This window comes from Caretta caretta, chromosome 26 (genome assembly GCF_965140235.1).
Source record: "Caretta caretta isolate rCarCar2 chromosome 26, rCarCar1.hap1, whole genome shotgun sequence".
NCBI classification, from domain to species: domain Eukaryota; kingdom Metazoa; phylum Chordata; order Testudines; family Cheloniidae; genus Caretta; species Caretta caretta.
The window spans coordinates 13,507,005-13,527,476 of record NC_134231.1 but is presented as its reverse complement, the minus strand read 5'-3'; the positions used below and the strand labels follow the sequence as shown (position 1 = coordinate 13,527,476).

The 20,472-nt window shown below is 56.3% G+C and overlaps 1 protein-coding gene across 1 annotated transcript in view; it reads right to left on the bottom strand.

Annotated features, from left to right (window-relative positions):
* The window catches only part of PROM2 (prominin 2), a 31,090-nt gene extending 11,373 nt beyond the window's left edge, over positions 1–19,717 (bottom strand). The window contains exons 1-14 of the mRNA XM_048829036.2: positions 19,451–19,717; positions 19,127–19,176; positions 17,590–17,792; positions 16,713–16,833; positions 11,288–11,351; positions 10,107–10,196; positions 9,427–9,626; positions 9,140–9,214; positions 8,987–9,050; positions 7,517–7,676; positions 6,580–6,732; positions 4,588–4,711; positions 2,153–2,244; positions 824–908 (exon numbers count right to left, since the gene is read on the bottom strand). Coding sequence (XP_048684993.2) covers positions 824–908; positions 2,153–2,244; positions 4,588–4,711; positions 6,580–6,732; positions 7,517–7,676; positions 8,987–9,050; positions 9,140–9,214; positions 9,427–9,626; positions 10,107–10,196; positions 11,288–11,351; positions 16,713–16,833; positions 17,590–17,792; positions 19,127–19,176; positions 19,451–19,715 — 1,746 coding nt within the window. The 5' untranslated portion in view covers positions 19,716–19,717. The remainder of the gene's footprint in view (positions 1–823; positions 909–2,152; positions 2,245–4,587; positions 4,712–6,579; positions 6,733–7,516; positions 7,677–8,986; positions 9,051–9,139; positions 9,215–9,426; positions 9,627–10,106; positions 10,197–11,287; positions 11,352–16,712; positions 16,834–17,589; positions 17,793–19,126; positions 19,177–19,450) is intronic.
* Between the last annotated feature and the right edge of the window lie 755 nt (positions 19,718–20,472).

Genomic DNA, 20,472 nt, shown 5'->3' with positions numbered 1-20,472 from the left:
ATCTGAGAGGTTCCTCCCTCTTAGACACACACTTCATCTCAGACCCAGATTTCCCATTCGGCCCGCTTAAGCCAGCTCACTGCTGGGGGATGAATTACTCAGCATCCTTTGGAAATGCTGAATGTTGAACCTGAACAGATAGGGCCCATTTTTCATGCAAGAGAAATTAGTCTCATGCTATTTTGCAGTGTTTAAGGGATGGTTATCATCCAGGCTGATACACTGGGGATTGAACAGGGAAACTCCAGAGCTAAAGCGTCCTAACTAGGACTGTTAATAGACTCACACCCTCTGTGGGTTAGGCAGGGAGCTATAACAAACTCAGTGGGTTATACACACATTCGTATTTTTCCTAGGCCCCAAGTTTTGCATCCTGCCCTTTAAGCCTCATGCATGAGCCCTCTAGGTGAGGAGTGGCATGGTACGTTATATGCACAGTACTGCAAGGCCAAATTCCCTTCCCACCACAACCTCTCCTGGAAGCCCAGAACGGAGGAAGATGGAAAAGAAAGAGTCTCCCCTTCTGCTAGGACAAACGGTTCCACCACGTCTGTGCTGGGAGGGGGAAGTTGGAGGAAACCCAGGACTGGATGGAAAATGGAGACTGGATTCACCGGGAAAGAGAGGCCAGGAATTGGGTCCCTTGGAGAAGCCTTTGGCTGAATCAATGTAAAGACTAAATCTTTAGTGGACAGATCTGGGGGCAACGGACAGTGCAAGACTGTATGAACGTGGAGGTTTGATTCCCCTCCTTGCTTAGGGATGCCAAAGGGCTGGCGAGAGTGGGAGGACAGGTGCCCCCAGGGGAAGAGCCTCTGCTCACCTGGCTGAGGTGGAGGTGATCCTCAAGATTGTAGGTGTCTCTGAGCTGCAGAATGTCCCAGAGGCCTGTGCCCTTCTTACACACCCTGGAACAGAGAGGGGGGAGGGAGTCAGTGTGGGCGGGAGAGGTGAGAGGAGACTCCCGAGCAGTGCTCCCCGAGGGGATCTGCCTAAAGCCAGCCTGTGCCTTGGCTCCACATGGCTACTGCAGCTCCACACTCCTCCGGAGCGTCCCGAGCCCAGTTTGGCACCAAGCAGCTCCCAATTCAGTCCACGGGAGGCTTCCCACCGGATCAGATTCTACTTGTCTTCGGGTCACATTTCCTCCCATTCTACTGTCTCCATTAGACCTGGTAGGCCATTGCCTTGAGATTACTGGGGACGGTAATAACAGAAGGTGCATCAAGAACCTCTGCATCCACTAAACCCTTGTTCCTGTCCCAGGGATACGGCCAGACGGTGAAGGGCTGAGACTGTCCGTTGGGGGCTGGGATGAATTGCTTCCAGCTGGCCCTGCACCCTGGAGCCTGTCTGGTACCAGAAGTGCTGGCTGCAGGTTCCACTACCTTAACCCTAAAGCCAGGGAAGTTGGCAGGTGGCATAACAGCCAGTCACTGGTGTCAGCAGCAAGGTGAGGCGATTTCAAAGGAGCTTAGAATGGGCCAGGTGGGCTGGAGATCGCAGTTTGCTGAACTAACCGTGTGAGGTGTTTTCAGGTCAGCGAGACTGGCCCAGGTTTGGCCCTCAGTTGTATGAGGGGCAACCAAAGGTGGCATCTGAGCTGCTGTTTAAGTATTCAACTGTTGGACACTTAATACATATGGGGACACCTCAATGAAAGGCATCCTGGTGCACCCACAATACAAGCTGGCTAGAAAATGAATATTTCCGCCCCCGGAAAACATCAATAAAACTGAAAACCAAAGAATTCCAGCCTCAACCTGCTAAAAACCAGAAATGTTTTTGACCTGGGCTGAAAATGTCTGATTTTTCATCAGAAAAAATCCAAACTTTTCGAGGAACGCCATGGCTGCTTCCTGCGAAAATGCCCATTTAGCCAAAACCCCAGTTTTTCAGTCGAAAAAGAGTTTCGCTGGAACATTTTTGACCTGCCCCATCCACAGAGGTCGGTGAGAGCTGGGACTTTGGAAAATCAGGGGGCTAGTTCTTATTTAAGCTCCACCCTGAGTTTGAGACGGTGGGCCTTCGTTTCGAGTTTCCTAATGAGACCAGTCTGATAGGAAGGAGCCTGACAGCATTCAGGATGTCGGGGGCTGGGGGGTGGGGTGGGGTAGGGGTCTCCTGGGCAGCCCCATAGCAGAGTACTCACTGGTAAGCAGAGGTTAGGTTAAGGTTCCTCTTCAGGCTGAGTAGCTGGGTGAGGTTCATGGATGGAGGCAGGTTCCCGGGAGTGTCGATAAACTGGGGAACAGGGGGAGAAATGAGGCATGAGGAGGGTCCCGGTCGGGGAGAGTGGGGTGTGTTGGAGTAGAGAGGGAGCACCACTGTGCTGATCCCAACAGCATTTCGGGAGGGAGAAAAGAGTGATGAAGGGATGTGGTCCTAATTCCGGGAACTGGCGGGAGCAACGTGGGGCTAAAATCACCCCTAGCAGAGAAAGTCACTGACGGGCTTTGGAAAGCAAGAAGGAGAGGATGGGGTTCAACATCCATACCTTTAAGGATCCCCATCTCCAACCTAGTACTACCCCCTGGAGTACTGTGCATAGCTCTACCTTAGCACTAGCCCCTGGCCCCTCCTCTCCCTGCAGTTGGGGTGGCCATCTTGGGGTTCATCAATGGTCCGTGGCAGGTTGACAGACCTGGAATCCCTCCCTCGGAGCTTCCCTGCTATGCTGTGAGCCCCGGCTCCCTTTAATCCGCGTGGGAGACTTGGTCTTTGGGCAGGAAAAGGAGCCTTGCTAGCCCTTCTGCATCCAGAGCTGTCCAGCCCCTGCCACTCTGGGCTGGGCAGAGTCCCTCAGTGCATCTCTCTACTTCCTGAGCTCCAGCTGGCCAATGGTGGCGGGGGGGCGGGATGGGGAGCTGCGGTGACAGTTGGCTTCCAAACAGAGATCAAACGTTAACCGTTGTTTGAGGAGGTTTAATTAATTCGCTGGAACGATCCGTGCGCATCAACTGTGCCCGGGGTAAAGCAGTGGAAAGGGCCGAACGTGGGCATAAGTGGATCATTCTGCAGCATGCAGCAAGCGCGTAATTAGATCACACGCAGGACGCTGAGGAACAGGGCGAGGTGACGGGACTGATCATCTCCTCGTTGGGTCACGTTCATCCCTGGGGGAACTTGGCTGATCTCGGTGGAATTGGAGCGAGAGACAGAGCGCAGCTCCATGGAGAAAGGAGGCTGCATTTGAACCGATTTACAGTATTTCTGTGTGCACACAGCTAAATGTATCCATGTACGACAGCGTGCACCTGTGCAGGTGTGTATGTGACACGATGGGCCAGATCCTCAGCCTGCCCTCCAGCTCCTTTCACTATGCCACGTGCGAGGCAGACGAGAAGCCAGTGTAACTGGCCACAGAGAGATTTCTCAGCCTCAGGGAGCAGGCTGGAAGCCTGGTGGAGGGAAAGGGGCCGTAACCCTGGCTGGACACTGAGCGGGGCAGATGTGAGCCTGGGTCTCTTCCATCACACCATGATATTGTCATAAACCATGCACGCTCACAAGTGCCTGCATTGATTGCACGCTCACAGGCTGACAAGCCCACCACTCGCTCAAGGTGTGTCTGCTCTGCAACCAGAGCCTTGGCTGCAGCTCATGTTGATATACCCAACCTAGCTTATATTTAGCTAGCTCAAATCACAGCTGTGAAGCCACAGCAGCCCGGGCTAGCTGCTCGAGTCCATACCCACGGTCCTGGATGGGCTTGTACAGGCTTCCTGCGCTACCATGGCTTCACTGCTATTGTTATTTAGGCTGCTAGATCAAAGCTAGCTTAGATATGTCTCCATGTGCTCCTCTGGCTGCAGTGGAGACGTACCCGACACGAATTATTCTGGTGATGGAGAATAGAGAGGATGGAGAAGAGAAGTTTTTTTAATGAAGCAAAAAGCTTCCAGTCGAGGCGTCAGTAGCCTGCAGGTTGCTACCTGCCAAGTATAGTCATTCACGTCCTGATTCATACACTTATACACACTTGTGCAAATGGTTGAGTCTAACCCCAGGGCCCCTCACATCCTAGGGACCGGCCCCAGGATTAGATCTGACAGCTTTATGGCCCCAGTATGTCAGGAGAGTATAGCGGCCATAGGGCAATGATAAACGAAGGCCAGAGCGTGCCTTTGCGATTGCGTTAGAGAGCGGGGGTTTGCGATGATGGCGCGAGTCTGCTGCAATGAGCATGTGCGAGAGAGCTGACTGTGTGTGTGAGATATGGCATCTGCAGATGTGTGTGTGCACTGAGCATGCAATAGTGAGTATGGTAATGAGTGTGTACATATTTGGTAGGGAGTATGCAGGTGCGTGTGGTGATGAGTGTGTGATGGGGGTGGGAGGGTGAGTAATAAGGACAGTGGGTACGTCCGGCAGTACAGAGTGCACAGGTGTGAGTAGATGGTGTGTGTGCATACAGTAATCAGCACAGGATGCATAGGGCAATAAGTGTGTGTGCTGGGTAGCTTTGTCTGGTTGACACAGCCCAGCCCAAGCTGGTTCTTCTGCCTGGGGAGCTTCCTGTCCCCTTTATCCTGTGCCTGGAGCACAGCTCGCCAGGCTCGGCACTCCAAGAAAGCAGGGACCCACCTTGTAAATCTCCTGATTGGCCCAGTTCTTACACAGCAGCGTCTGGACATTGCCCCCAACCAGAAACGTGGCGAAGACCAAGAGAATCAGAAGCCAGGAGAAGAGGAAGCTAAAGCCAATGCCCCTGCAATAGAGAAGGAGATGCGTTACAGGGAGCGCCCTGCCAGCTAGTCCTCCACCCTAGCATGCAGTGACTCTGCAGGAACAAACGGGGAGGAGGGCAAGTCGGGAGCTGCTCTGCTTCTCTTTGGACTCCCCGGCATCCGCACGCATGTCTCCGCAGCTGCACGGAACCATCCCCCAACACTGCCACGCCCGCACCGCAAGGCACTGACCACAGACCTGCCAGGCCACTGAAGGGTCCCAGGTGGGCTTGTACTGCCCAGGCTGCTACAGCTTCACTGCTATTGGCGCCTGAGTTAGGCAGAGCAAAGCTGGCGTGGCTACATGGGGCTCCAGGTGCTGAGGTTACAGCTCTGACTACAGTGTAAACATACCATATGTCTCATGAGGTGCCTTAGGCCTGCGGGGTCCCTCTGCTCAGAGGGAGTCCAGGCTCCAGCGTGCTCGGCGGTGGATCACAACACGGGGATAGTGAGAAAGACTCTCTTTCATCCCCCAAGTGCACAAACCAAACAAGAAACTCACTAAGGCCATAGATAAATAGATTGTAATGCCCAGAAGGGACTGTTGTGATCGTCTTGTCTAACCTCCTGCATCACAGAGACCAGAGAATGTCACCCAGTGATTCTTGCACCAAGCCTATAACTTCTGTTTGAGCAAGGGCAGATCTTTTAGAAAGGCATCCAGTCTTGTGTGAAAGACTGCAAGTGATGGACAATACACCCTGCCCTCGGTCACATGTTCCAATGGTCCTGTGAGACCACGCGCCCCAAAGGGGAAACATCTTAAGTAGCACTGGTTGAAAAACAGCAATTATTCTTTGTGGGGAAATTTCAGAAGTGTTTCTTTTATTTACAACTTCTTGGTTTTTCATTGAAAAACTGAGTTTTTAACCAACATTTTTCAGTTGTTGGTTTAAACTGGAAAATTTTGACCAATATAAACATTTTCCACACAGATTTTTTTGTCAGAAAGCTATTTTCCATTGAAAAAACTTTCCATGAAAAAGTTTCATACTATGTCTGTACAACTTTAAAATTAAAATGGGTTGAAACATGCTATGGTCATGCCAACCATGCAAACGTGACGTGAGACATACTACGGCCACGCGAACCACACAAACATAACAACAAGAAGTGCAGTATGGACAGATTCACATTAACTGAACAAACTTCACATGAAACATGCAGTGGTCAGGAGAAGGATTCATTGTAAAGATCAACTAGCTTCTGTAAAGATGGGCCCAAACCCAAGCCGTGGCTGGGAACACCCTAAACTCGGGGGAAGGTCAGATCTAGATACAAACTTTGCAGCCCAGACCGGTCTCTGACATGAATCGCGCAAACCCAAGCGTGAAGCACGTACTGCCAATAAGGAACCTGCTGCTGGTAGCAACCATGCTCAGGTCACCTGGCATCAGATGTCCACCGGGAACATTTTAGTGAGAGGTGGAGCTGCCTCTTAGCCATCCCCGAGGAGACCCAAATGGGAAGAGAAGCGAGAAGTGAGTGCCTAGGCAAGCTCCTGCATCTGCTGGGCTTCACCTACCACCCAGCCAGAGGACCCCTCCGCTCCCACCCCCCCACACTTTGACCGTGACACCATCCACCCTTTACAGTGCCACATCACCATGGAGAGCCTCCCCGCTGACAGCGGAGGGCTGGACTCCAGTCCACTCCCAAAGCCATGTGCCCGTCACAGAGTTTAAAGGCCAGATGGGACCACCAGATCATGTAGTCTGACCTGCTGTGTAGCACGTGCCACCAATGCCACCACATCACAGAGATATTCTCTCCCCATCACCCCCAGCTGAGGCGTAAGGGCCCTGAACTCGCCCCTGCCCCCCCCAGTACAGTAATAGTCCCTTACACCAAAAGGAGTTTGGCCCCAGCTTCTCCCCTGCTTTCGTAGTCGCTTGGATCCTCCCGCATGGCGAGCCCACAGGCCCCAAGGGACAGCCCCAGGAGGTTACAGGCTACAACCAGCAGGACCACGGAGCACAGCACGATGCCCACAATCCACCTGCGGAGAGAAGAGGTCAGAGGAAGTCAGGAGCCACAGGGGCAGTTAAAGAACGAGCCCCCCACTTCTGGTTCATTCCCCCATCCCAGGTGGCAGCCTGCACCGTCGCCTGCCACGACTGGGAGCGAACCCTAAATTCAGCCTCAGACCCGAGCCAACAATCATTGTTAGTCAGCGGAGGCAGGAAGTCAAAAATGACCCTTGGAGAGAAGGAGATGGGAGCAATGCACCTGTTCCTCTACTTCAGATTTCTACACTAGGCTGGATTTGAACTCACTGGGATGGGATTTCATGACCCTGACACAGCATCAGAGCCACCCAGGGCCTGCTAGCAAGAAGGCAAGTGATCAGCTGGAAGGTTTTGACGAGAGCCCTGAACTCCTCAGTGGACTATCAGCAGCCACTCGGGGGGCTTCAGTCCAGGAGCAGCTAGGGCTGGTACGATAAATTCTGAACCCTCTTAAAGAAGTGTGACACACTGACAGTGTGTGTCTGTTCTCTTCTTCTGCTGCTGGTGGTCCACCAGAGGATAACAGCCTACTACTGCTTCCTGCTAATAGAGTGACTCCTTTAGCTCAAATGGTAGAGGGTAATACAAGGGATTTAGCCCTTCCCAGAGCCTGACCCGGGAGAATTCTTAGCCTGCTTCTGATTTCACTTCCCCTGGTTTTATACAGGTGTAACCTGATTGACTTCACTGGAGCGACTCCTGATTCACACTGGTGTGAGCTCAGAATCAGGCCCATAGACTCACACAGCTGCAGCCACTCTCCCATTACATTACCTGTATTTCTCATAGTGTTTCACCTCCTGGAGGTAAGGGCGGCTCTTGTTCTCCGCGTGCATCAGGGCATCATTCAAGGGCTGAGTGTAATCAGAGACTGGGAAGCTGTCCGCAATAGACTGGACCTTCTCACTGACCTTGTTCACTTCGTCCTTTAGCTCTGCAAGGTGAGAGTGGGAGATGTAGGGGGTACTTAGTGGGAGCCCTGCAGCTGGCAGGGACGGGCGTAGGCAAGCACTGGTCCTTCTCGGCAGCCCCAAGGGGCTGGATCTTACAGGACCATTCACAAAATACACCCCTCCTCTGTTCAGGACAGACCCTCTCACCCAGCCTGTGCTGAAGTCCTAGAAATGTCTGCCCCTTACCTGGTGCAGTAAACACACCCTAACCCTAATCTCTGACTGAACCTTTCCAAAATGGTTTGGACAGGGTTTGGACTCAAGTCACAGGTACAGACCAAGCTCTCGGGCTCAGACGGGTCCTAGGACCCAGGTCCCGAATGCTTGTTGACCTGTGTCAGAGAGATTTGTGCATGGACAGTAAGGGGGTTTGGGCTCAAACTTAAGTCTGAGGCTGGGCTTACAATGCAGTGTAGACACACCCTCAGAGACTCATATTACCCCAGTTTGAGTCCCCTGTAATGGGTAGGATGCTGGCCTGTGTTTCAGGATACATAGGTCCTACGCTCAGCTCTGCAGCTAGGGTTACCAACTTTGGTTGGATGAATTCCTGGAGGTTTCCTCACATGACATTATCTTTAAGTAAAGATTCATCTTTAATTCCTGGGGACTCCAGGGCAACCCTGGAGGGTTGGCAACCCTGTCTGCAACTGATGTGCTGGGTGACCCTGGGCCTGTCACTTAACCCTCTCACTCTTTGTCTCTCCTGTCTATTTTGACTGTAAGCTCCTATAGGGAAAGGCCTGTCTCCTACTGTAACCACACCAAGCACAGTGGGAGCCTGGTCTCTGCTGTGGCTCTTTGGTTGAGTCTCTCACTTCCCTAAGGTTAGGGCCTTTCAATATTGCCACCCTTCACTCCAATTTCCAAGGGTTTATGACCCCAATATAAAGATTTTCTTGTTTCTTGCAGTTCCATTGAATACAAGCGGGACCGTTTCCCGGGGCAGGTATTTTGGTGCCTAACTTCCATTGAAATCGGTGGGAGTTAGGTGACTAAATACGTCCGAGGGTCTGGGCCCCAGTGCCTGGCAGGGGCATGGATTAAAGGAAACAACAGAGTAAGAGGGAACAAAAGTAAAGTTCCAGGAGGAGAGCACAGGGGGTGCATATCCTAGCAGTCTGAAGCCATGCTGGGAACAAAATGGCTGCTGTCTCTGCAGGCCGGCTTTTTTCTTAGGAATTTAAAAGGGGGGCAGCTCTCAAGAACCAGAGGCATTGTGGTTGCATAGCTGCATGTACCAGAGTTTGGAAATGCAACACCCTACTGACCACAGAAGAGTTTTGCTCACCCTGCACAACCTGGGCCATCTTCACAACAGCTAGGTCTGGCATCGAGTTGAACGTGCTGTTGCCCTGGAAGAGCAAAAAGAGCCGTTTTCTCCCCCAGAATCGAACCAGCTTTCACATTTGCAAACAGGCCCCAGGCCTTGTCCGTCACATACCTTATCAATCAAGTCTGGGAAGTTAGCTTTGGGGAGACCAGACAGCGTCTTCAAAACCTGTTCCACGGAAGGAACCTGCAGGAAGAAACCAGCATTCCATGAACAGGTGAGTTCCCCTCCTCAACTTGGCAGAGTGTCCCTGCTGAGTCAGCGTACCTGCGTGGAGCAGCGTTGAGGGATGTCCCGCACCAAAGAAATGGACACAAAGGTGCCCAAGTGGCAAGAGAGACCCATCCCTCCATCAGACCTGGGAGGAGAAGGCCCTCTCTCTACAACCCTGCACTCACCCTTCTGTAGTCGGCTCCCGGCTCCAAGCTCTGGGCTTTGCCCAGTGCCCGGGCACAGGACGTGCAGCGCGGACTGTCCAGCAGGGAGACTGTGCTCTCCTTGCGATCTCTCAGCGCCAGGCCCAGCTCGTCCTGGAAATGGGTCAGAGTCCGCACGGTCTTGTTGAGAATCTGTAAATGGTGCAGCGAGTTCTGTAGGTCTTAAAGAGAAAACCCAAGGCTAGTTCTGGCGCTCCACTCCGTCTGTGCCACGAATGCTATTCCACTCACTGGCCCCCGCCTTGCTACTACGCAAGTAGCTACGGAGCTGCTCAACAGACGGCCATCTTCAGTGCAGATGCCACCCCCCTGGGCCCCAGCCTCTGGCTAGAGATAGCGTGTCTGGTCACCAGAATAGGGGAGTCGAACAGAGGAAGTTCTAAGGGTCAGAGGCATCTTCAGGATATGAGTGTGGGATGAGATGTGAAGCCAGCATGCCCAATGCAGGGCAGAGGAAGGGGCAGGGATCCCAGCATCAGGCAGAGGGGATTTCTGGGAGGTAGAGGTTTGGACCTGTCCCCAGCCTAGTCTGGCATAAGGAGGCTCCAAAGACTGGTCTGAAGGACTCTAAAGTCATCTCCTTTCATTTCTGACAGTGAAGGACAGTCCCACTCACAGGAGAAGGTGAGCCTCCATCTTACCTTGTGCCCTTCCCTGAATGGCCTCCAGCACTGAATACACCTGCTCCTTCAGCAGCGAATGGATGGTGAGGCCAATGCTGCGGCTGACATCTGAAAAGCACCAAACCACCCTTTGTGAGCTGCTGCCTCCGCCCTGCGTGGGGAAGGTGCTACTCTGACTCGCACCAAGCGGGAAGCAGCTACGGGCTGCAGTCAGGCTCCATTGCGGCAGAGTCTCCCACACATGGGGAGCTGGAATTTGGAGTCTGGCAACCCAGCATAATAAACACCAGACCTGAGCGTAAGGACACCTCCTACAGCAGGCTGGAGTGGCGAGTCTCTCAGCCCCTGTGGGCTGCAGCCATTAGATGGTGCCGTCCCTCACTAACACACACAAAGCCAGTATGCCGCAGAATGCAAACTTCAACGACTGCCATGATGTTGCGCTGATAACCGAGAGCAGGATCTGGCATTATCTCCGGCTTTTCTTCCCCCTCAGGGCGAACCTTGGAGACGGCCACGCTCTCTCCCTGCCCTCGTGGGGTAAGAGACCCAACGTCCACCCAGGCCTGCTCAAAATCTCTCTACGGATTGGACAACCGATGCTGATTTGAACCAACAATGAAGACCCACTCCCAGCTCTGCAAAGGGTTCGGGAGAGTCTCCCCCTGCCCCAAAGGGGGCTTTGCTTAGGGTTCGGGCAAGGGCTACTGACATGCGCGCAAGATGCCCACTAGAGCTTAGGGCAGGGCTAAAGCAAAGCTGATGAGAAATCGCTCCTTGCCGTTTCAGAAGGCTGCTACGTGGTCCAGTGGGAATTTTCCTTTTGTAGGGCAAGCACTGAGAAAGACCCAGGTGCCTGGGATAGATTTTATTTGGGGCGATGGGAAGCGTTTTCCCACACGATCAGGATAACTGTAAGGGTGATCAGGGAGTCCAGATGCTGTGGATACAGTTGGGGTTTAATGACTTGATTCTGCTCCCGTCCAAGTCAGTGGGAGCTTTGCCATGACATCGCTGGGAGCAGGGAATGGTGGAAGGGAGTCGGAGTCATGCAAAGAAACATGTGACAACTGCTCAGAGAGGAGAGCTGGGACCAGGGGTCATGGAGCTGCTTTCCTCTCTCGCAAGTACCCAGCCTCCCAGGAATAGGGGAGACTGCTCTGGCCTAGAAGAGGAAAGGCCAACAGCCAGACACTCACTGTTCAGGTCGCCGATTATTTGCTGTCTGGGCACCGCAAACTGGTCCACGACAGACTGCACCCCCTGCCAGAGAGAGAGAAGCAGAGAAAGGTCTCACTCAGCCTCCCGGAGGCTGCATCAGCATGGTCAGTTGGCTTGGGACCCACGATCGCTTGGGCCCATAAGGCCTGGCTGGGCTCTGCCTCTGAGCCTGGGCACGATTCGTTGTGCTTTCGGCCCCGGACAGGGGTCCCCTGGGTGAGCAGAAAGCCCCTGGGTTTGTTCCATTCCATGTAGCCATCCCAGTTTTGCTCAGTTAATTCTCCTGGACCCCAGCACCCTCCCATTCTCTGCAGGCAGTAACGCCCCACCCGGTTCTCGTGAGGGACTGTCCCACTCAAGCCTCGTCCTATTGCAGTGGATTGTGACCATAACGAGCCGAGTCAGCTGACCGTGGCCAAGGATGGGTCGTGATCTGCATTGTGTTGTGGCTAATGGCTGGTCCCAGTGGGGTCTAATCACAAGTAACTTCATGGCTGCCCAGGGAAGGCACATAACTCCCCAAGATCCCTGGCACTGGCTTCTCCATCCACCACCCGGAGGTGGGAACCCTGCTTCCTGGGCAAATCTCCATGCAGCCTTAGCGAGTGGCGCCTCCCTAGACAATAACCGATAAACTCCATGCAACCAGGGCGCTCTCTCTACTCACACAGCAACTGAACTGCCCTTCTTGACCCTGGGCTCTGTGGCCAGGTGCTGGGCTGGGGACCCAATGCCCTACACGGGGGACTTCTGGGAGAGATGTATTTATGGCACCCTCCTGGACCTCCCTTCAAACACAGCTCCCAAATCATCGCCTGGCCCCTACTGAGGTCACCGCTGGATCAAGCCCTGGGCAGCCAGGGAAGCTCATGTCTTTAGCCTGCCCCAATCAGCGCCATGGGGAAAATACAGGTCCCTGGGCAAAGCCTGAAAACATTGGAGAACTTGGGTGTTTGAAATCCTACTCCAGCGGCAGGCCCCAGAGAAGCCATGCTGCCCCTCACCAGCCTTGGGGCTGAAGTACCCTTTACGTGCAGGGTTATTTGCAGCATCATACTGGCTTTGCTCCCGCCAACACCCAAACCTCAGCTCTGCCGACGTGCCTTAGGGGCAAGGTGGGCCACAGGGAGTGGGAGGGGCCCCTCAGATCAGTGGGGCCACGCCAGATCCACTGAATTGAGGGCCCCAAGGATTTAGCCCTAAGGGAATGAAAACGCCATTGCATTAGAGCGCTGATTATTAAGAGCTGTGTATCTCATTAACCCCACCCTCAAGCCTGTGGCTTCCCTGCTGGCTCCCACGTATGTACCGGAACCCCGGCCGGATCGGAGCCCCTCCTTGGCTCTGTTCGGCTGGACGGGGCTGTGCAGCAGCGCAGAATGCAGACTGAGCAAACAGCCTGGCCAGGCAGCAGCGGGGAGGGAAAGAAACAACGCTTTGCAATTAAAAATGAATGTTTAATGAAGCTGCAGCACATTGTGCCTGCTCCAGCAGTGAAACCCGGGCGGGCCCCACCACGCCGACAGCTCTAGGTCCGAGGGGAAGCCCACAGGACAGCCAGGAAAGAGATGAAGGTCAGAGGCTGGAGCCGGGGGGTGAAGTATGGTATTTTCCCTCCAGAGGAGCCTGATTAGACCGGGGGCCCAGGGCAGAGAAGAGGAGCAGGAGGTGTTGGGAGAGAGCAGGACCCCAATTTGCCTTGCTCTGGAGAAAGCAGTGGGCACCCGTGAAACCTCCCCACACTTGCTCTGGCATTGGCCCCTACACCAGCCATCCACAGCCACTTCCTGTCATGCCCGGCCAGGATGCTGCCCTGTGAAGGAGGGGTGGGTGCCCAGAAAGGCGGATCTGGGCCAATGCGGAGCTGCTGAGAACTTGGGCTGAGACCCCTCTGCTCATCTCACATGGAGCTGGAGGAGTCTCCGCAGGGCCCGAAGGGAGCTCCAGCTCTGTCCCCAATGCAGGCGGGTGAGTGAATCCAGCAGCCACATCTAGTGCCGGACAGGCTGCTGCTGAGCAGCATGAAAAGCAAAGCAGCTAACTGTAGCCAAGCTCCATCTGCGCAGTTAGCAGGGCAGAGGAAGGGGTCCCCTGTGCGACCGCGGCACAGGATCATAGGAAGGGGACGTGTCGGATCACTGTGAACTATCCTGCCCCACTGCTAATATTCCCTGGGCCCACAGGAAAGCCAGTGCAAAGGGCTCCACCATGCTGCCAGCAGTCCAAGGCACAGCACCCCACTACAGCATCCCATCCCGAGGCGCAGCACCCCAGTATATGGCGCCCCAATGCACAGTGCCCCCAGGCATCCCACCGCCGTGCACAGCGCCCCACTGCACCGTACCCCGTTCTGCTCCACCTCCCCACACAATGGACCCAACCCCACTGCAGAATACTCCGCCCACCTCGGCGGCACCCTTCTCAAGTGCTCCAGACCCCACCCGGCTGCCATCACCCCAAAGCACAATCCCCACCCCACTCCCCCCAGCACTGGACCCAGCACTCTGCTCAACCCCACAACGTACTGTACACTTCATCCCATCCCGCAGAGTACCCCATTCCACCCTGGATCACCCCGCTCAAAGCACCTGACTGGCCGCGGATCACCCCTCTGCACAGCACCCCTAGTGCACCTTTGCCCAGCTGGCCAGGCTGAGAATTGCCCTGGGTGCCAGGCCCCTCCTCGGCCTTGCCCCCGCTCGGTACTTTCCCCAGCACATTGCAGAGGTGACATGTGTCATCTCCAGGCTCGGGGGAGGTTCATGCTGTTTTCCATGCCCTGGATTCATGGCTGTCTCAGAGGATGCCCGCCTGTCTCCTTGCATTAGTGCACCAGCCTTTGAGGAGCCCTGCCACTGCGGTGGCCGGGCAGCACGCTCAGCCTGCAAGGGGGGGGTTCTTAGCTGACTAGAGTAGAAAACTCCACATTTGAGCAAGTGACTGATGCACCCGCCATGACAGAGCCTCCTCTTGTGCGGCAGCGGACGCTTGCTGACGGAGACACGGTGCTGAGTCGGCACCTGCAGCATGTGCAGGGGTTGCAGAGTGGACTGGCTCAGACAGGATCAGACCCTCCCTACGGATCTTGGGGCCAAATCTATCCATCCCCATACATACCCCCTGTATCGACTCATCCCCATAGACACCCCTCTACCATCTGTCTATCCCTATACACCTCCGTCTCTCATGTATCCATCCACCCCCATACACTCCCCTTTACCAATCCATCCATTCATCTATCTATTCATCCGCATACACGCCCCACCACCTATTCTTCCCAAGATTTTGATCATCTATCCACCCACCCACCCTTCTTCAGGTATCTACCTAATGTGCCCATCTCCATGGCATCTGACTGCTCTAAGTGAGTGCAGATCGTTGATTTCAATGGTTACATCCCTCTGTTTGTGCCACATCTGAGAGTATGAAGAAGGGCTGGGAACTCATTTGTTTTCCTGATGGCACAGAGCTCTGCGTGCACTGGTTTGGTCCAGGGCCGGGCCTGCCGATTCCTGAGAAGGGCAGCCCCAGCTCAAACTAGGAGGTACCTGTGACGTTTCACTCCATATTCTTTAGGAAAATATGCTTATGAAATGAATATGACATCACTGAGATGTACTTTATGCACGGTGGGTCTTGTAAGAGATCATTGGAAAGGTCGTAATTTACTGAATGTGATTATCCAAAGTGTACGCCTGTATCATTTCTGTATCTGAAGTTAGGAATAGTGACTATGTATCTGTATTTCAATTATGCTCCTTTGGGTGATGCCCACTGCTAACACTTCAGGTACAACAATGGAAAGGCCAGACAGGGCGGACGGCCCATCAGCGAGGACAATGGGCTGTGAAAAGGTTTGGCCCTCCTACCGACCCTCCATACTGCCACTGGATGCTACAGAGTCAGGTGGTCTTGTCACCTGATACTAAACGTTACCTGGGACTTCTTGTAATTTTTCACTGGAAGGGAAGGGGGTCAAGTTTGGGAAAAAAAGGATTCCAGCCTTATGTAAATCCTATTTAAGGGTGGGGAGGAAGGCAAATGGGACTCCTTCTCTCCATGGCCTGTCTGCCTAAGAAGAAAAACTGAAGGGAAGGCAAGGGGAGAGTCCAGACTGAGACAGGGGTCCAGTCTGAAAAGGAATATAACTGCAACTTTAAACCACAGAAACTTTGCAACCTGCCTAAAATAACATTTAGGGTGAGAATTTACATTTTGTATCCTGTTTCTTAAGTATACTGAGCTTAGCTTGTGTACTTTGTTTTATTTGCTCAGTAATCTGCTTTGTTCTGTCTGTTCTCTCTTATATTCACTGAAAATTCACCTTTTGTAGTTAATAAACTTAATTCTTGTTTATAATATAACCCAGTTTATGTAATTTCTAACTGGGGGGGGGGGGCAAGAAGTTGTGCATATTTCCCTCCACATTGAAGGAGGGGGCAAATTTCATAAAACCTTTGGGTTTGTACCCCTTAAAGGGAGCGGGCACCAGAGTGTTGGGGCAAGCCCCTAAGGCTGAATCGTTCCAGAGCGGATCCCTGTCTCCCTGTGCAGCTGGGTTTGGCCCTGCCTGTGTGCGTGGCTGGACGAGGCTTGTGAGCCTGGTCCAGCCAGGCCGGATAAAGGGGACCCAGGCTGGCAGAATAGGCTCACTCAGTGGCACCCCAGCACATCAGGTGACACCCCAAAGGGCCCAAACCCATCTCAGTACCAACCTAAGAGAGTCGCTTTTTATCAGCCGTAAGGGCGAGTGACGGTGGGAGGGGGCGGAGAGGAGAGAGCAGCAGACAGGATACTGGGGGGGAAGAGGCAATGTAGTGGTCAGGGCCTCAGGGTAAGGGGAGGCAGCCCCCCACACACACACTTTTAGGGAGCTTCCACCACTCCTGATCCACAGCCCCTCTCAATCCAAGTCCTGGGCTCCCCCCCTCCTGCCGATGCACCTCAGTCCTGACCTGGATCCTCTCCTGCTGTCCCTGGCCTGGGTTCCCTCCAGCATGCGTCTTAACCCCATCCGCAGCCCCTGCTATCCCAGTCCTGGGCTCCGTCCCACTACCATGAACTTTAGTCCTTACCCACAGGACCCTCTACAGCCACCACCGGGGATCCGCTCCTCGCTAGTGCTGCAAAGCTGGGGCAGAGTTGCCCATCCGTCCCGTCCCCAGCCAGCAGGCAGATGACGCCCATCTTGCCAAAGTCTGCACAAGCAACAGGGTCTTGGGGGGAGACTTAGGGCCTAGACAGGATTCCAGAGCCCCTGATATGCAGCATTGGCTACCGGGACCCATACCTGCATGCCTCTCCCTCTCCAGCATACGCACACTCCGAGATCCCTGCGCGGCTGCTGTTCTCAATCCTGGCCCTGCGAGCTGACAGCCAACAGGCAAGGTGGCTCCAGCTTACCTGTGGGATGCTGCCAATATTCTTCCTCAAAGTGTGTAGAGTGGCTGGCACGGCTCGGGCCCCAGGCTCCATCTGCTCCGTCACCCGCTGGTTGGCAATGAAAGCACAGATAACGCCAGCCCTGCGGGAGACGAGGCCAAAGCAGGTCACCTTAGTGCTCCAAAGAGCAACCAGATCAACTTGTCTAACAACCCTCTGACATGCAATGGGCCAGAACCAACCCCAGAGATACTGGGGGGTCTTCAGATCCAGCTCTGGGCTCCATGGCTGGTCCAAACCAAGTCCCCAGGTCTATGCAAATGACCCCAGACCTTGTCCCGGTTCAGAGTCTCATCCCAACTCTGTATCTCAGCTGTTCTCTGTGCTCTCAAGAGCGGGACAGAGGTGAAGAGGAAAAGAAACCCGGGGGCAGGTCAGAGGGGGATGACAGGGTGAGAACAGGGGGATGGGCCCCTGGGGACTGCTGGGGTGAGGGGGAAAAGCCGGGTTGAAATTCAGGATTTCAGGCCATGTTTTTCACATGCAGCCTCTGATTTGGGGTGCCTCCGTTTCTGGGTGCCCTGCTGCCAGAACCAGACCGAGCCCCTGCTGTGATAGCCGGGGTGCCCTTGCCCCAGACCCTCTCCTGAATGGAGGGCCCCTAATGCCCCTTTTCCCTCGGGCCCTGACGTGCCAACCCTGGTGCCCAGGAAATGCCCAAAGGGAGATTAGCCCCCAGTGGCCCCCGCCCTACCCGGAAAGACCGGCACTGCCCGCGGGGTGCCCCCTGGACTAGTTCCTGCGGCCCATCCCCAGTGAGCGGCCCCTCCGCTCCCCTCCGCCCACTGCACACCTGCCTGAGCACCGCACCCCCCAGCCCGGCGCTGGCCTCACTCACAGGAGGATGGCGGTGGCGAGGGAGAGGCAGGACGCGAGGAGGTTGCGCCGGCAGGCGAGGGAGCGGCGGTCGGCCTTGAGGCGTCCCCCACAACGCCGGCGGTGCCGGCTGCAGCAGAAGCACAGACCAGTCGCCGGCACCGCCACGAAGAAGAGCGCAGCGATCAGGGCGCAGACGAGGTAGCCGGCCTGGTAGCGGACCACCTGGGGGGAGCGAGCAAGGGCCTCCTTGTGGGGGGGGTACCTCTCCTGGCCCCCACCCATTCCCCTCACCCTCCCCTTGCCCTGCCTCCCCACCCACCTCCCCCACACACCCCGCTCTCCCACGCCCACCCTTTGCCCTGCCTCCCCACCCACCTCCCCCACACACCCCGCTCTCCCACGCCCTCCCCTTGCCCTGCCTCCCCACCCACCTCCCCCACACACCCCGCTCTCCCACGCCCTCCCCTTGCCCTGCCCCTCACCCACCTCCCCCACACACCCTGCTCTCCCACGCCCTCCCCTTGCCCTGCCTCCCCACCCACCTCCCCCACACACCCCGCTCTCCCACGCCCTCCCCTTGCCCTGCCTCCCCACCCACCTCCCCCACACACCCCGCTCTCCCACGCCCTCCCCTTCCCCTGCCTCCCCACCCATCTCCCCCACACACCCCGCTCTCCCACGCCCTCCCCTTGCCCTGCCTCCCCACCCACCTCCCCCACACACCCCGCTCTCCCACACCCACCCTTTGCCCTGCCTCCCCACCCACCTCCCCCACACACCCCCTTCTCCCACGCCCTCCCCTTGCCCTGCCTCCCCACCCACCTCCCCCACACACCCCCTTCTCCCACGCCCTCCCCTTGCCCTGCCTCCCCACCCATCTCCCCCACACACCCCGCCCTCCCACGCCCTCCCCTTGCCCTGCCCCTCACCCACCTCCCCCACCCACCTCCCCCTTCTCCCACGCCCTCCCCTTGCCCTGCCTCCCCACCCATCTCCCCCACACACCCCCTTCTCCCACACCCTCCCCTTGCCCTGCCTCCCCACCCATCTCCCCCACACACCCCGCCCTCCCACGCCCTCCCCTTGCCCTGCCTCCCCACACACCCCCTTCTCCCACGCCCTCCCCTTGCCCTGCCTCCCCACCCACCTCCCCCACACCCTCGTCTTGCCCCACCCCCACTAGGCCCCCCACACCCTCCCCTTGCCTCACTGCCACCAGTCCCCCACTCCCTCCCCTTGCCCCGCCCCTCACTTACTCCTTGCCCCAAACCTTCCCTCCCATTCACCCATGCCTTCTCCTTGCCCCATCCCTCCCATGCCCTCCACCACAACCTTCTGACACCACCCCACACATCTCCCCCTGCCCCGCATTTCACTCAGCCAGCCCCAGGTGTCCTTGCCCTCGGGCCCATCCTTCACCCGCCCCACCCCACCCCTCACCCCCGCGGTAACCCAAGGAAATCCCGGTGTCCGCCGTGCCACAGGTGGGCCCCCAGAGGAGTAAGTGAAGTGGGGCCACACAGGACAGGTACAAACCCGCCCCCACCCCGGCTCACCTGAGAGGTTCTGACTGACGACGGCTCGTTCAGGGCCATCCGGAGCAGCTCTGTGAAAACAAAAACCAACGGCCCGTCAAACCCCCAAACCCGGCCGCCTGTCCCCCTCCTCGCCTTCCCCCTGCTACCACCGCCCCGTCAGGATGAGCCAAGCTGCCGGGGAGGACGCTCTTCCCCTCCGTCTTGTGCCCAGCGGTGGGGCCAGGTCTCCCAAGGAACTCGGAGCCGGCACGGCTCACAAGCCCCCATCAGGGCCTGAATTTCAGGCACACACAGTACCCGGGTTGCCCCAGGGCTCTCTGCCCCCGCCCCCATCTGGCTCACCTGTGGGGAAGGGGTTCTGCTGGACCACATCCAGGTAGCGCCGGACGACACCGTAGAGCGGATCCAGCGAGCTCGGGACCCGGTGCTGGGCGGGGACTTGCTGGTCAGCGCCTATCTCCATGAACTGGTGGACGAGGAGAGGGTTTCCAGGCGGACATTTCTGGGAGCAAACTGGATCCAGGAGAACCCAGGCTAAGGCCAGAGACAAGGGCAGAGGCACAGCTGAGGCTGAGCCCCCGACGCCTCTGGGCTGAGGGGCCTGCATTGGTTCAGAAACAGCCCTGGGGGGGGGCTCTACCGCCTGGATTGCAATGGAGCCCCAAGGAGCCCCAGCCCTCGGGGAAGAGAATTCCCCCCCGCAGGGGCTGTGCCTGGAAGCCGCTGAGCCGGGTGGTCTCCTTGGAGGTGCCCAGACCCCCTCAATGCTCCCAGCACCCACACACAACGCGGGGCGCACGGAGAGGCATCCCTGGCTCTGGCTCTCCCTCCTCTTCAGCTGATTGCCCCTGCAGCTGGAGTGCCTCCGAAACTGGCCCGACTGGTTTGATGCCTCCCGAGGGCCCAGGTGCTGCAGTGGCTGGCTTCCTTCTGCTCCGGGGATGGGGCAGGGTGGGGCGAGGCGCTTCTCCCAGCAGCTGTTCCAGGCCCCTTTCGCAATGCGCCCTGCTTTCCCGAGCCACTGAGCACTTCGATGCCAGCACTCCCACTCCGCAAGGGCGGCCTGGAAAGACCAGCGGGCCCAAGGGGGCGGGAGAGGGGACAGGGGCTGTGCGCTCCCCTCACTCCCTGCCTCCAGGGAACTGGCAGTGCAGCTCCTCATGCCTGGGGAACTACCTAATCTAGGCGCTCACCCCAAACTGGGCTGATGGCATTACATAGCCGATTCCCTAAGGAGGAGAAGTTTAAAGTGGCTTTAATCCCCATACTCCAGGGGCCATGCAGGGCCCTGTCTGCTCTCCTCAGTGTAAGTCACAGCCTAACTTACGCTCTGCTTCCCATGGCCCCAGGGAATGATAGCATAG